This window comes from Ochlerotatus camptorhynchus, unplaced genomic scaffold, assembly GCF_037179485.1.
Source record: "Ochlerotatus camptorhynchus isolate MF236.1 unplaced genomic scaffold, CSIRO-AGI_Acam_v1.1 ptg000434l, whole genome shotgun sequence".
NCBI classification, from domain to species: Eukaryota; Metazoa; Arthropoda; class Insecta; order Diptera; family Culicidae; genus Ochlerotatus; species Ochlerotatus camptorhynchus.
This window is the reverse complement of record NW_027040920.1, coordinates 5091-20317: the sequence shown is the minus strand read 5'-3', so window position 1 is coordinate 20317 and position 15227 is coordinate 5091. Positions and strand designations below refer to the sequence as shown.

At 41.7% G+C, this 15227-nt stretch overlaps 1 protein-coding gene across 1 annotated transcript in view; it reads right to left on the bottom strand.

Annotated features, from left to right (window-relative positions):
- The window catches only part of LOC135711723 (uncharacterized), a 75600-nt gene extending 61055 nt beyond the window's left edge, over nt 1–14545 (bottom strand). Inside the window, exon 1 of the mRNA XM_065234691.1 lies at nt 14342–14545. Within this exon, the coding sequence (XP_065090763.1) occupies nt 14342–14509 (168 nt within the window). The 5' untranslated portion in view covers nt 14510–14545. The remainder of the gene's footprint in view (nt 1–14341) is intronic.
- Nucleotides 14546–15227: the final 682 nt, after the last annotated feature.

The following is a 15227-nucleotide window of genomic DNA, read 5'->3' as shown; positions in this document are numbered from 1 at the left end:
AGGAAAATCCACGAACCCCTCATTTTATCTGTCAAATTTTCATAGCGAATCAAAACAAACATAGTGTAGTACTGGAATGTATGCTAGAATGGGGTACGTCAATCGATTTGCTTGGGACCAATAGGCTAGTCAAGTAGTGAGCCAATTTAAAAATCGTTAGTTTCATATTGATTGTTGGTAAAAGAGCATATTTCCAAGGTTTAACGAGCATTTCATCAAATATATCATATTAACAATATGATCCATTCATGTTTTTCCAAATGTTGCAATGGCGACCCGCAAAATATTACTTCACGCATCATCTAGCGTTGAAAAAGGTCAGCAACAATCATTCAATTATAATCGAGGGGTGCGATTATAGCACTTATTACAAAAGTAAGAGTCAAATTATTTTCATTAATTACATTGTGTATATTACTTTAAAATTTGTCTGACATGTCACTGTTGTCATCAAATAAAATAAAATGCTGAAATATATTCATTTGAAATGTTAAACAAACTTTCATTTGGTTTACCCCTCGTGACAATGAACAAATACATTGGTAGCCTTTTGGGCCTGTTCATAAACTACGTAGACAGTTTTTTGGGATTCTTGACCCCCCCCCCCCTCCCCCTGCGTAGACAATCGCCCATACAATTTTTTTTAAATTTGTATGGACCGTGGATAATTTTCAACCCCCCCCCCCCCCCCTAAACTGTCTACGTAGTTTATGGACAGCCCCTTTTGGCCACAGAGGTGCTTTTATCGCTGAAAATTCGGTTAGCCAACTAAACGAAAGAGTGGATCATATTGTTAATATAATATATTTTATTTCATCGTTTACTCACAGAGAACAGACGTTGAGGCTCGAACAAAATTTCTCTAAAAACTAGTGTAAAGATTCCAATTTGACTTAAGCGCCACTAACGGCGACTTCCCTACTTAAAAACCTTCTTGGACAACCTGATGGCGCTGGCGTTGCACAACTTACACGGAACCGACAAATTACCCTAAATTAAGTTCTTTTCACTCATCTCCCATGTTCCGTTCAATAAGCTAATTTTCAGTAAACTGCTTATAGTAGTTTGCATTTGACTACGGCAAAAATAATTACTTACTCGTGAGTATTTTCCATCTAAAATTATGTTCAATTGACTCAAATTTGAGAATATCTCATATACTCATTAGTAGCTTATTGAACGATAGTCATGAGAAAGTCGAATCTCTCGTTCCGTTTTTGACAACAACAAAAAGTGAGAGTGGGATGCAAAACTCAAAATTACCCAAAATTAAGTAAAAAGAACTTAAATTTAGGGTAATTTTTTTTCTCTGTGTACACTAGTGCTGGTAGCACCAAATGGCAAGTTTCAACAGAAAACTAATCGATACTAGCGCCAAATTGGTCGAAAGTGGAAAATTTATAGAGGAAATCAGGATAGCCTAGCGCTCCGTAACGGCGACGTTTCCACTAAACTTTACGCAAGTTTCTGACCGAACATGGACGTCTGTTCTCTGTGGTTTAATGTTGCAAAACCCATTATCTCGTATACTAATAGACTGAGTGAAACCTCTCTCGATTTTCGAGGGAAACTCTACTCAGTCTATTAACAACCTACGTTTTTTGCGACTTTGAGTGAACGAAACTCAAATTTGAGTTGGTGTAATCGGCCGTGTAGTTTGTCCAGCTGAAACCGGCATTGGGAAAGGGGGACCGAGCGCCAAACCAACACCAAGACAGTTTTTTGGCGTGCGTCCGGATGGTGGACATCTGTTGGAGCAAGAGCAAGGGTTGTGTGAGTGGCCAAGCCGGCTGCGAGGGCAAGCTAAAGGCTTACACTTGTCTTTTTTCGCCTTCCGTCTGCACCGTGTCTACTACCTACGTAGGTATTTCTTTCGATCTAGCTTGACAGTGGCGAGGACGACGACGACGACGACGACGATACCCATCGACAATTCATTATCGATCCTGCGCAGTAAAAATGGGCCAAAGTCTTGTTTCTCCGGGGCTGCGTGTCGTGTCCCTCTCCGATTCACACAACATGATCTCCCACCTCCCGGTTTCGGTTTGTGCTTTCTGGTGGTGGATGGTTGCGATTATGCGAGTGTGAGGCATTCATCTAATGCTATGCTCGCTCATCTATGCTGCCTTAGTGGCATCGCATCGCGTTCGCCCAGCCCAGAGTGATGGGTCGATGATGGTTTCGAGGCTGCCCTTGGGGAGTTCACGACGACGTTTCAGCAGAATAGCAACAGCCTACAGAGGGGAGCGAAGATTTTGAATGATTTTTATTCGAAAGTCGGATGCAAATTGATGATGAATATCTATCTCGCTGTTTTGCAGAGAATGGTTTAATCACTAATCAACCAAGTCTGAGATATAGGACACTTCAAGAGCAAATTTTCATTATGTCGTAAGTAACATTTGCACCGATCCGAGAAAAATAAAGTTTTGTTTTGATGACCGAAAAGTTATTCCTATTTCCAATTAAACACATATAATCTCATAGTGATAGCAATGTTTAACATATTTAGCCGGGTTTTAATCATACAAAGGCAAATCGCTAGCTTTCATGCTAAGAAATACTGGTTTTTGAGTCAAAAGTTATTATACTTCGTTTGGTGGCCCCTATTGTTACTTAAGTCAAAGTGTATTTACCAGGATATTCGGGAGAATTATCCATCACGTCTCCTTACGTGCAGCCCATTCATCATTTTAGGACCACCGAAATCATCTTAGCAACAAACAGTTCGATTTATTCACTTTAATAATGAGAAAGCGAAACGACGAAAGTACACCCAACCGGTGGATGTAAGATTCGCTTACAATTATGTGGGATTCATCATCAGAGGATGTAAGTGGAGACCGCATGAACCGAGGATGCGATATACCTAGCTGCGGTCCAATGCAAGAAAATTGGAGACCGAAAAATGTAGAGTGTATTAGTGAGGTAAATTAATTATGTCGAAAAAAAAATAGGAAAAATGTTGCCGACTGGACTCGAACAACGAACGTTGCGATTATCAGACCTGTGCTTTCTCCACTGCTCTCTCCATGCTTCTGAATAAGGATAGCCTAAAAGCAAACAAGAAGCGCTCATTTCCTCTCACACTCCACTTCGTATGCTTTTTCTGCTGGAGAGATTTGAGGCAAGGGTGTGCGTCGTTCTACCATGTTATACATAAAAATCAAGGCAAATGCTTGCTTGTGTAGGTGAAAGCACAGACAGAACACGAAATAAAAAAGGCAAAAAACCATTACATCGCCTGCTAGGTCAACTTCTAACATTCGCTGCGATGTTCATGAACAGAGGATGATAGGAAATGGAACTAACATTCATTGTAATAGATTTTTGGTTTGCGTGTACACTTTTCACGGGTTTCTCAGTGCTGTTACTTAAGGCAAACGGCATCTGCATAGAAATCGGGTGACTTAAGTAACATCGAAAACTATTTTGATCGGAAGGTGATTACGTCAAAAAGCAATTCGACTGGTAAATAAATTTAAAAATGGGATGTGATCCTATATTCGGACAGTATTATAGAGTAATAGCAGGAGCATCGATTGACACTGATAGCTCGACTTTGTTTACCTTTGTTGCATTCGACGTAATGAAAATTTGCTCTTGACTTAATGACAAGAAAAGTCAGATACCGTACAGAATCGAATTCTGACACTTAATCCCCAAGTCTGGGCACTTTTAAAAGTTGACTATCTATGCCTACGATGCTTAAAATAATACGAGAATTTTATCATGGTCTCTTAGTATTATTCAGAATCATATTTATTCTCTTTAAGAGATTGAATAAAAATGAAATAACATGTCTGGAAAAACGAACCGTTTGGGATTTGGCCGAAGTGCATCAATCAAGGTATCAATATCCCATGAGTTTGGCAACCCTGATGTTAGACTTTTGTGATTGTGTTTACATTTTCAATTTATCTAATTCATGACCATGGTTCATGGCAAATATTAAGCTTCATTCTCTTTAGAATGAGAGCGGATTGGGCAGTGAAGAGGAACTGGAAGCAATGCAACCCAATACAACCCACAAGAAACGGACGGAGGTCGAAATTTTCACCAGCTGCCAGTAAAATGCTCCCCGACAAAATCGAACCCAGAACTACGCAACATCGAAGACATCTCCCAAGCCTATCGTATCGCAGATTGTGATATCTCCTACCATCACCCAATTACACACGTTCAAGCCTATCAAGTTCACGATCCTTTGCAGATGTGATACCTTCCACAAGGTACCACCAATCAAAACCAATGGCCAATGTACCACCAGTGAAAACCATCAAATGTCCCTCCACTTCATATCTGTGATACCTCGGAAATGGTGCACGATCCAGATTAACTTCGCATCTGCAGTTCAACTGTACCCTGTGGTTGTTGTTGTTCATCTGCACGCCCATTGGATCTTGCAGAACAGCAAATTACTTAGTGTCGCCATGCGTCATGCACTTTCGAGATTGCGCAAGGCCTTATAATTGATTGATTGGTAGGCCACCCATTGCACCGGATCCTTTTGAGACGAACTAGTTCAACAGAAGAGTGCAGATTGGATCGCTGGTGATGGGGTGTACTCACGAAATAGAATGTAATTGCATTTTTGATTGCATCGATCTGTTCCTATAAATCCTATACTGTTTCGCTAAGGCAATCGTCCAGACCAGATGGAATATTTAGGGTTAATACGTATCGACTTCCCGCAGTAAGTACTGAGACTTCCCTATAAAGTCCTGTGTACCTAAGGAAAAATATAGGAGAAAACGATAAAAAAATTTCATCCCGGAAGACCCTTGGCAAGACCGCGATTCAAACCTGGCCGAAATACAAAACCCATCACACACACCCCCTATGATGTGTTTTTTTTCTTTAAGCTGGGCTTAGACAGGGAAAGTCAATTGATCAAGTCAGTTGAATTCAACTGACTTGAACGTGTATAGCATGCCATTCAACTGACTCGATCACCTCACTTGAATTGAAAAAAGTTGAATCAGACTCAACTTTTCAAGCCAATTAAATTCAACTGAGTTGATCATTTGACTTGCCTAGTCTAAACCCAGCTTTATCGTTCGTTCTGCATAACAACCTTGTAAAACAAAACAAAAATCCTCCGCAGCTGGCACAATATTGTCGTCGTTCAGAGGATTTTTTTTTTTCCATTCAGTTCGTCGATCGTATTCCGCACCGAACCGTCGTATTGGATGATCTTACAAGCATTTTACCAACCGTTGCTGGAGGAAACTCATTTTGGCCATCTTGACTGTCCATGGTCGATGGACCAACCATGGTGTGGAAGAACGCTGTTGGCGTGAAGCTATTCTGGACGAAACCACGAGCCGCTGGGATTTTCACTATGAATCGGATGAGATAAACTTATAGCGAATTCGTTTATTATTCAGTTCCAACCTGGATCGGGTATCAAGATTGGGTCTGCTTGTTTTCTGACAAACGTCAGTTTGATCGTTTGTTTTTAGGACCCAGCTCAGGTTGAGGTTCGCTCTGACAAAAAGTTCGGTTTCGCACTGGGTTGGAACTGGTAAACGAACTCGCTATTAGTTTCATGGTGCAGACAGGTGCAGGCAATAATCACAGCATTTTTCCTTGGAATCCGAACCCAATGTGAAGCCCAATGGAGTAAACAAAGAAGTCAACCTTAGCAACGATTGCCAAACGTCAACTCTCGACAGTGATGCCGTTTTATATTATGTTGATTGTATCCTACTTGTCAACGTTTGTCTTAAAGAGCCGAATAGTGTGCCATGCTGTGTTTCGGCACAGTGTGCATAGTTGATTACCCCTTGGTACAGTGTGTTTTATGATGTGGTGTAAGTGTTAGTTGTTGGAGGGGATCATCCTGAATAGGCTGATGAAATGCACGGAGAGTGAACACGGGTTGTCGGAGAGGCAGTTCGGAATCCGGAAAGGGAGATCGACGGTGGATGCAATTCGGACAGTGATTGACAGAGCCGAAAAAGCTTCCAAACAGAAGCGGAGAGGAAATCGATACTGCGCCGTGATTACGATTGATGTGAAGAATGCATTCAATAGCGCCAGCTGGGAGGCCATCACCAAGGCGCTCCCTAGAATGAGGGTTCCAGCAGACCCCCTTCACTCTTTGAAACTTATAGAGACAGATAACAGCGCCAAACGGTTTGTGACGAGACAACGTTGAACTGCTGCGTTGGAAGAAAACACACACACCAACATCTATACATGTACGAACCCACACAACTGAGCGGACGATACAGCGCAAATCAAATCACCAAGCGGTGTCATCTGTCATCGTCATCATTCAGCTTCAGCTACTCTCGTTTGCGTTTGTTTTCAGCGGCTTTGTCAAATACTTCATTAAAAATAGGAAAGTAATGTTTATTCCAACGTAATTTTTGAATAGAATGCGTGCTGCGTTAGTCAAAGAAGACGGCATATTTTATTACGTTTAGATGTAGATGTAGATACGTTGTATTTCCAGTGGCAGTGGAATAATTCTTTAGAGAGAGTGAAGAGGTTTTTCCCATGTTTACTTCTATGCTTATTAAGATTATGTTGAACAACAGCTCCACAAATCATTACTATTAGAGATTTGCATCTTACTGAAACGGGTGGTATAGTGGAAACTTTTTCGCTCGAAATCAAAACATATTATAAGCACATCATGATGCGCGCTTGGATGTGTGATTGTCTTCTCAAGTGTTTCTGTTGCGTATAAAGTGGTAATGATTGAAAATCGAAGCAATCACAAACAAGTAAGAATCTTACTATCGCAATCGATGAATCAACGCGAAACTGCACCAGTGCATGCGACACCTAGGTTCGAGATCCAAAACCACAAAAGTGATGATGTACTAAAAAATATTCCATACGATTTGACAGGTAGCAAAACGTCATTTTCATTTTCTCATCATTTCCATCTGCTGGTCGACCGTAACGTAGATTCATCAATATAATGATGATGACTTCAAGGATGATATCGTCCTATTCCCTCAGCTGATCATCAACGTCCGCGTTGACAACTGTCATGCTGACATCTGTCAGTTATTGAGCCCTGGTGGTAAATTTGGCGGGGAACTCTCAACAGTTTCCATGCGCACTCAACAGATAGCACTGCATCACATAAGGGTGGTCACTATATGCCTTGGATGAGAAATTGATTAGTGGGATATCTTGTTAATTAGATATCTTTGGTTCCAGACTACCTCTGCAGGATTCTAAGTAGTTACTTCCAGAACCGGGTCCTGGTCTACGAGACAGACACGGGGCAGAAATCGCTTAGTATCAAGGCGGGATTTCCACAAGGCTCCATTCTAGGTCCCAAGCTGTGGAATGGAATGTACAATGGCGTGCTGACGCACAAGCTGCCCAAGGGAGTTGAGATCATTGGCTTTGCGGACGATGTCGTCTTGACGGTAACCGGTGAGCCACTGGAAGAAGTGGAAATGATGGCGGCCGAGGCGATAGATACGATTGGTAACTGGATACAAGGAGCGAAGCTGCAGATAGCCCACCACAAAACAGAAGTGATGTTGGTCAGTGACTGCAAAGTAATGCAGTGGGCAGAAATCACCGTTCGAGAGCACACCATTGTTTCGAAGCGCGTGCTGAAGTATCTGGGAGTGATGATCGACGACCGGCTAAGCTTTAACAGCCACATCGAATATGCCTGCGAGAAGGCGGCGAAGGTCATCAACGCAATAGCCAGAATCATGCCGAACAATTCTGGTCCAAGCAGCAGCAAGAGGCGTCTTCTGGCTAGTGTGTCCTCATCGATACTAAGGTTCGGAGGTCCAGCCTGGATTGAAGCGCTGAAAACGAAGCAGAACCAAAGGAAATTGAGCAGTACGTTCCGGCTCATGGCCATGAGAGTCGTGAGTGCGTACAGAACCATTTCGATGGAGGCAGTATGCGTTATCGCCGGTATGATCCCAATCGACATCTCCTTGGCGGAGCATAGCACTAGTAGTGCTATATGACGAGAGAAACCAGAGGAGTACGAAACATGGTGAGAACGGTGGCTAAGTGGCAGTAGGAGTGAGATGCAGCAAAGAACGGTAGATGGACACTAGACTGATGTAAAATTTGAAATTTCCGCTCCACAGTGCTCAAACGGTTCCAAATTGGGCCCTGATTAGCCTCCCAAAATTGGAACTCATTTAGTGAGAAACTGACATGGCACGAACCATTTGAAGTTTGTATGGGAATTACTATGGAGAAACCATAATTTCGGTTCATATCTATCTCAAAATTCACCTGTTCACTCTTCTTTAGAAAATGATAGCTGAGCTTGTTGAAAATTTTCTCAGCTACAACTTTGTTCAAGACCACTTTTCGCGTAGAATTGAGGACAAAAATCATGGCTACTATGTCACACTGCAGAATACAGTGTTGCCCACAATATAGTTGCTAAATGTTGCCATAAGATCAAGACCAACAATTGAAATGGCCTTAACTCAATTTTGTAAACAAACCTTGTAAGGCCATTCTCTCGCGAAACGAAACCTTCATTCGCAAACCTAAACCACAATCGGGTAGAGGAGAATTTCCCCTACCTGTTCATTATGTTGGTTTGCCTTTGCGGACTTCGTTCCGCGAGAAAATGGCCTTACCAGGTTTGTTTACAAAATGGAGTTAGGGCCATTTCAATTGTTGGTCTTGAGATTATCAATCTCTTAAACAATTAATAACTATTTAATGTGACGTTTGACTTTTAAAAACGATTTTCTGCGAAGTTGTAGCTTATTAAAATTCCCATGACAATAGCAATAGAATTTGTTAACAGTACAATATGTAAAAAGGCTAGAAGACAATGAACAACAAGTTTTGTTTTTCCATAGTAATTTCCATACAAACTTCAAATGGTTTGTGCCAAGTCAGTTTCTTATCAAATGAGTTTAAACTTTCGAAGGCTAATCAGGACCCGATTTGAAACCGTTTGAACACTGTGGAGCGAAAATTTCAAATTTTGCATCAGTCTAATGGACACACAGGCTAATACCGATTCTTTCGACCTGGATGAACAGGAAGCATGGAGAAGTCAACTTCCACTTGACGCAGTTCTTGTCTGGTCATGGCTGCTTCAGGAAGTACCTTCATCGCATCGGTTCGGACACACAACGTCACCCTTCTGTCCGGAGTGTGGGAATGTGGAAGAATCACCAGAGCACGTAGTCTTCGAATGTCCTAGATTTGATGCTGTGCGAGAGGAGATGCTCGCCCTTAGCACGGAGAATGTGGTCGAAGAAATGTGTCAAGATGAGGGCACCTTTAACGCCGTCAGCAGAGCAGTAATCCCATACACCGTGTCACCGCGACTGTGCGCCCTCCGGTCCAGATTTCATCGATTCTGCTACATACAGCATCTTCTTCTCTTGCTTCGTTCTACTACATATTCATTACTTCAGATTAAATTTCATTTCATTAATTTCGCCACCATAAAATTATCTTAAACTTTCTTCTTCTCCGCCTGCTGCTAATTCCCTTCGTCATCTCATATTTCCTGCTTCTTGGATTTCCATCCACTTCTGATTTTCATTTTCCGATTTTCCGCTTCTTTTGATTTCCGGTTTCACCTTTTTTGTCGCCATCTTCTTCATCCGTGCTTGAGTCTGTTTTCACCTTTCCGTTTTCTTTCACCCCTTTTCGTTTTGCTTCGCCCTCTACGTCATCAGGCAGCGGCAACTCCTCTCCTTCGTCTTCTTGATTTTTTGCCCCGCTTTATTAATCTTATTTTCCATTCATGTCTTCTTCTGCTCCCAGTTTGTATGTTTCTTCTCCATCATCCTCTGTTTTCTTCTGTTGTCCGTAACGTCCTCTGAATCCGCTTCTCTCTTTACCCCATTTTCACCATGTTCGATAGAATATTAGCTTCATGCAATCGCTTTCCACTGTCATCAGCGTTGCATAATGCCGTGTGAAGACTAGTTGGATCGATTCTATGTTTCGTCCTGCAGTGTAGAATTACGTGCCGGACATCCATAACCGTTCCACAGCATTCGAATGTCGGTGGCGATGATTTCTTCAATAGAAATTCGTGTGCCAGCCTGGTATGACCGATGCGCAGACGAGTGAGTACTCGTTGGTCGGCAGAACTGTTCTGATCGATCCACTTTTTCGTGTCACGTTTTATATCTTTCAGCTTGACTTCTTTAAGTTGCGCCCATCGTGCCTCCCACTGTTGACGAACGGCTTGGTTCATTGCCTTAATGGCATCTTTTCCTGCAATACCGATGTTGAGTGGCGGATAATTTCGTGCTTCTCCGGTGAGTCGGTTCGCTTCTTCGTTGCCACGGATGGTTTCGAGGCAGACATTCAATTTCTTGGATCCAAGGTTGCTGCGATTTGCCACTCTCTATTGCTTGAAGACAGCTAGTCGAGTCGGACAGAATGATCAGGTCATTTATTGTACTCGCCCCGATAACAGCCGATTTGATCGCATTATTGACGGAAGGCCTATTGTTCTCTGCACGCTACCGCTGAATATTCCTGATCCTACTCTGTCTTCACACTAGAGCTGGAACTTCAACTACTTCAGTTTAAAAAAAAATTACTTTCGGACAAATGGAAAAGCGTGCAAGGATCTTGTACGACCGTGTTTTGACGAAACACAAGGGCTGCACTTTGATCGATGACGAAACATACGTCAAACTCGATTTTAAGCAGCTTCTCGGTCAAAAGTTTTACATCGCGACTGGACGTGGGGATGTGTCGGGAAGATTCAAGTTCGTGTTTGCCGACAAGTTGGTGAAGAAGGCCATGATTAGGTAAGCGATTTGCAGTTGTGGCCTGAAAACGGAACCATTCGTCTTTTGATGTTAAAAAGTAATGAACGTTGCTCCAAAAATCGATCCATCCCTGCTGAACACGGTGTGTATTTTTTAAATAATTATATGAGCTTATACAATTTTGTGTAAAACTGGAGCGGGAAATGTAAATTGGTGTCCAAAGACTGACGCCAGACAGCTGGGATTTCAAGACATTGTTTGGTAAGTTTTGATTAATAGAAACAATCTTATGATTTTGCAGGTTTGGTTTGAATAATGTAGACGGAAAAGTATTTTTTAAATGTTATTGAAAAGCAAAATTGGCTGCTGGTTGAACAATATACAGCTGAAAAGTACTGAATTATCAGTGGAAACTGAATGAAAATAAATTTACTGTTGTTTCAGTACGAGATTGCTGAAATTTGTTGGATAGATTAGTTAAACAATGTTATTTATTCTTGTGCTCCAGCTCCGTCAAAAAATATAGATTTAGTTAAGCCCCAGTAAGATGATTTTTTTTTCAGTAGCTGAATGTTGTAGAAGTTCAGTAAACTTTGTAAAACTTCATCGACCTGTGTAGACATTTGGTGAACTTTAGAGAAGTGAATTTAGTTGAAATTGAAGTTCAGGGATTTTATTTCAACTTCAGGCGATTTTGTAAAACTTCATGAACTTTATGGAAGTTCAGGAAACATCGTTAAAATTCAGGAAATTTCATAGAAATTCTAGGAGCTCCGTAGAGCTTTAGAGAACTTCGTAAAAATTTAGGGAATTTTGACAAAAATCAAGAACTTCGTAAAAGTGAGAACTTTGTACAAATGTGCACAACTTGGTAGAATATTAGGGAACGTTTTAGTATGCGAACATTGCTTAGAAAACCGACTTTCATGAGGCTCAGAGGCCACCAAATGAAAGGTTTCATCACAGACAAACAGAAGTAACTCTTTGAATAAGTTTTCCTTGAAAACATTGTACCTCAATAAATAGGACACCAGTAACATCTCTCGAGCTTCTAGCGGAAAATAAGCTTTCTCGCTATGTCGCTAACAATGTTGCATGCAAGGTAAACATAATACATAGAAACGTCAAAGTGTTTCGATGCTTGCGCTGCGGTGAGAAGTTCGCGCAAATGATAATATTTAAATCAATCGTTAAATGCGTGAACGATTATCCAGAACTAAGTGTTACGTCGGTTTGTCTGTGGTTCCATGGTCCCATAAGACTTTTTTTTTATATTTTTGGAATCCGTCAACTGGTTCCGGAGATTTGGATGGAACAAGATCCGTAAAACACGAATTTTGCGAATGAAGTTGTGTTTCTCGGCACCCACTAATCCGAATTGGACACAACAACCATCAAATGAAAGGTATAATAATCTCATAGAACTGCAATGAATGGTTTTATAATCGAACATCCGGTTCCGGAAACATGGTCGGTACAAAATCCGAAAAATACGGATTTTGGGATTTAATTGATGTTTTTTGGCAACCACTAAACCGAATTGAACGTAACAACCATCAAATCAAAGGTTAATGGTCTCATAGACACCTGGACACCTGGATCTGAAGATATGGCCCGAACAAGTTCAAATGAATACGGATTACAGAAAATAAGTCGTATGTATTAGCAACCACTGAACCAAACTGGACTTAATAGCCATCAAATGTAAGATATCATGGTCTCATAGAACCCTTTTGAATAGTTTTGGAATCGGTCAACTGCTTCTGGAGACATGGCCGAAACATTTTGGGACGATCCATAAATGACGTATCATATTTTATTACCAATTTTAGACCTGTATATATAGCGTATTTTGCTATACCAAATACATGGCTGATTACAACTTTTGAACCCCCTCTCCCCACAAATGCTACGTCATTTATGCATGCGTCCAGTTTGTATGGGCTTTGTTACTAAATCCGACCTGAAGTGAATTAAACCCATAATGTGACACATCAAATAACATGAGAATGCAGAATGCAGTTTAATGGTAGTCTTTTGAAGTGCCCAGGATTACACTGACTATATTCGGAAATGTTTCGGTACCCCCGCAGAAGTGACCAGTTCTGAATAGGGTCAAAATCCATCATGCGGTGTCTCAAATCACATGAGAATTCAAAACCAGTTTAATGTTAGTAATTTGGAGCATTCAGGACCACGCCATGTTCCGGGTACCCCCAGGCACCTCACATAATAGACACCAGAGAGTCAGCTCCCACACCTGGACCCTACCTATCGACCCATCAGTGATGGAAAAGTTCGCAAAAAATCACTATGACTCGAGAACTTTTCCCTTGGAGAACTTCGTGAAATATCGCGAACTTTTCCAACACTGCGACCCATAAACTTATAGACCGGGGACCAACGACTTTACTATTAGGAAGGCGTGATCAGAGATTATATGCTTCAGAAAATCCCGACGGCGCCTACTGGGATTGAACCCAGGCCTTTGGGATGAGAGGCAATCACGTTTACCACTACACCACCAGCGCCGCTATAAATTCGTACTAACTTCTAAATTCTACGTACTAAATTCTGCAAACTTGGTTGTGAATTTCCACAAACTTTACATGAGCTATGGAAAACCGTAGAAGTTTATGGAGCATTTTACATGTTTAGGGAACTTCTTCTAGGCTAAGGAAACTTTGGATTAACGTTTTGGAAAGAAGTTCGGGGAGCCTCTTTTGAGCTCAGGGAACTGAGTATAAGTCTAAAAAAAATTTCTGTAAGTACAAGAACCTTCGTGAAAGATCTTCACTTGACTCACGGAAGAAAATTCATCGCTCGACTATGAATCAGCTCTGACTTTTACCTGCTCAATTCCCAATTGGCTGATGAAATCCAAAATTGGAATTTTGCAATCAAAACTTTGTTATTGGGGATACCCAGCTTACCGCCAGCACATTGGTCCCACCTTCCACAGTCACAGTCTCCTTGTCACCTCTCTTTTCGAGCCTTATGTACCTATCCAAACTTTCGAGACACCAACTGAAGTCAGTACCATCCAAAGCAGCAGCAGTAGCAGCAGCTTCGTCGTCGGTGGCATAGGAAAACAAATCAATATTTACTGCGGTGGTCGGTGGTAGGTGGATCCATGGAAAATTTTCCTGCCTATGCTACTGCTGCTGGCTGTGTCACACTGGTAGTAGGTACAGAAAACTTTTCAGGGTGTTCCTACTTCACACTTTTCGTATCGAATTTTGCACAAACCCATCATCCGTCCGAGCCCAGAACTGCTCGCGCTCCCTCCCCCGTTGCGCCACCCTCATCGGGCACGGTGTCATTGACGCAGTGTTGGCGCCCGCCCTACACACTCTTTCGCTTTCGGAAGAGTTGAAATGGGTTGTGTGTATGTATGTTTGGTTGAAATTAATCGATATTTTGGCCAAAAAAAAAACAAGAAGGAACGAGCCACTTTTGATTCCCCGGGAGAAAATCCTTGTTTACCCAGAGCAAACGTTGCGAACCAACAAAAAAAAAGTAATGTGGGAAAAATCATAATTTTCCAAGCTCAGGAGCGACCCCAACCCAGATGGTGTAGGTTTGTGAGTGTAGATGCATATAGGCATACATACATAGAGTCTAGTACTTACAGCGAGTGCATCCAGCGATTTTAATCGTGCATCGGTGCTGCTACTGTTGCTCCCGCAGCTCCCGGGGTTGGGACTGCTGCTGGTGCTGGTGTTTTGGCCACGGTTGGGACTCCCGTTGCTGTAGGATGTTGTCGACTTTGCTAGTTTGCGCTCCTTCAGCTTTCGCATTCTTGCGTCCTTTATGCTGAGAGGATATCCTGCTGCTGCTGCTGCTGTTTTTATTCCCGCCAATCGAGTGTGGTGCGTTTGTTTTCCGTCGTCGGTGTCATTGTTGTTATCATTGCAGTTGAGGTTGAGTAGTGTGGAGCAGTTTGTTTGTGTTGGAAAGTCGATTTTTTTACAATGAAGGAAAAGCGTGAAATAGAAGAAATGGGAAAGAGAAAACATGTATTATCAGTTATATGTGAGCAAGTACATACGAAGAGAGTCGGAATAGGTCGAAAGCATGGACGAGAGTTAACTAGATCACTCAGGGCATAGTGCAGCTGGCCTTTCTTCTTTGGTTGTTTAACTCTAAAACCCCCAACGTCAAAAACTACCCCATTTCAATTCAAAATATTCTATAGCGGCACCGTTGCACAGTGGTTCGAATGCTCAATATCACGAACTTTTTTATTTGCGCCTTCAATGTCGGTTTTTTTCACTATGATGTATTTTAAAGAGTTTTTGTATAAAATAAGGCGCAAAGACTAGTGACAGGTTTTAGTTCGGAACTCCACCACAAGCGGCGCTGCAAAATCTAACTTTTTACATTTACAAGATAGTTGTAGATAATTTTACTTCAAAAATCGGAGACGAGCCAGCCAACGGCTAAAAGTCTCCTTAATAAAGATAAAAAAAAAAAAATACTTCAAAAATCTTTGCTAAACACACTTATCCTCTTTAT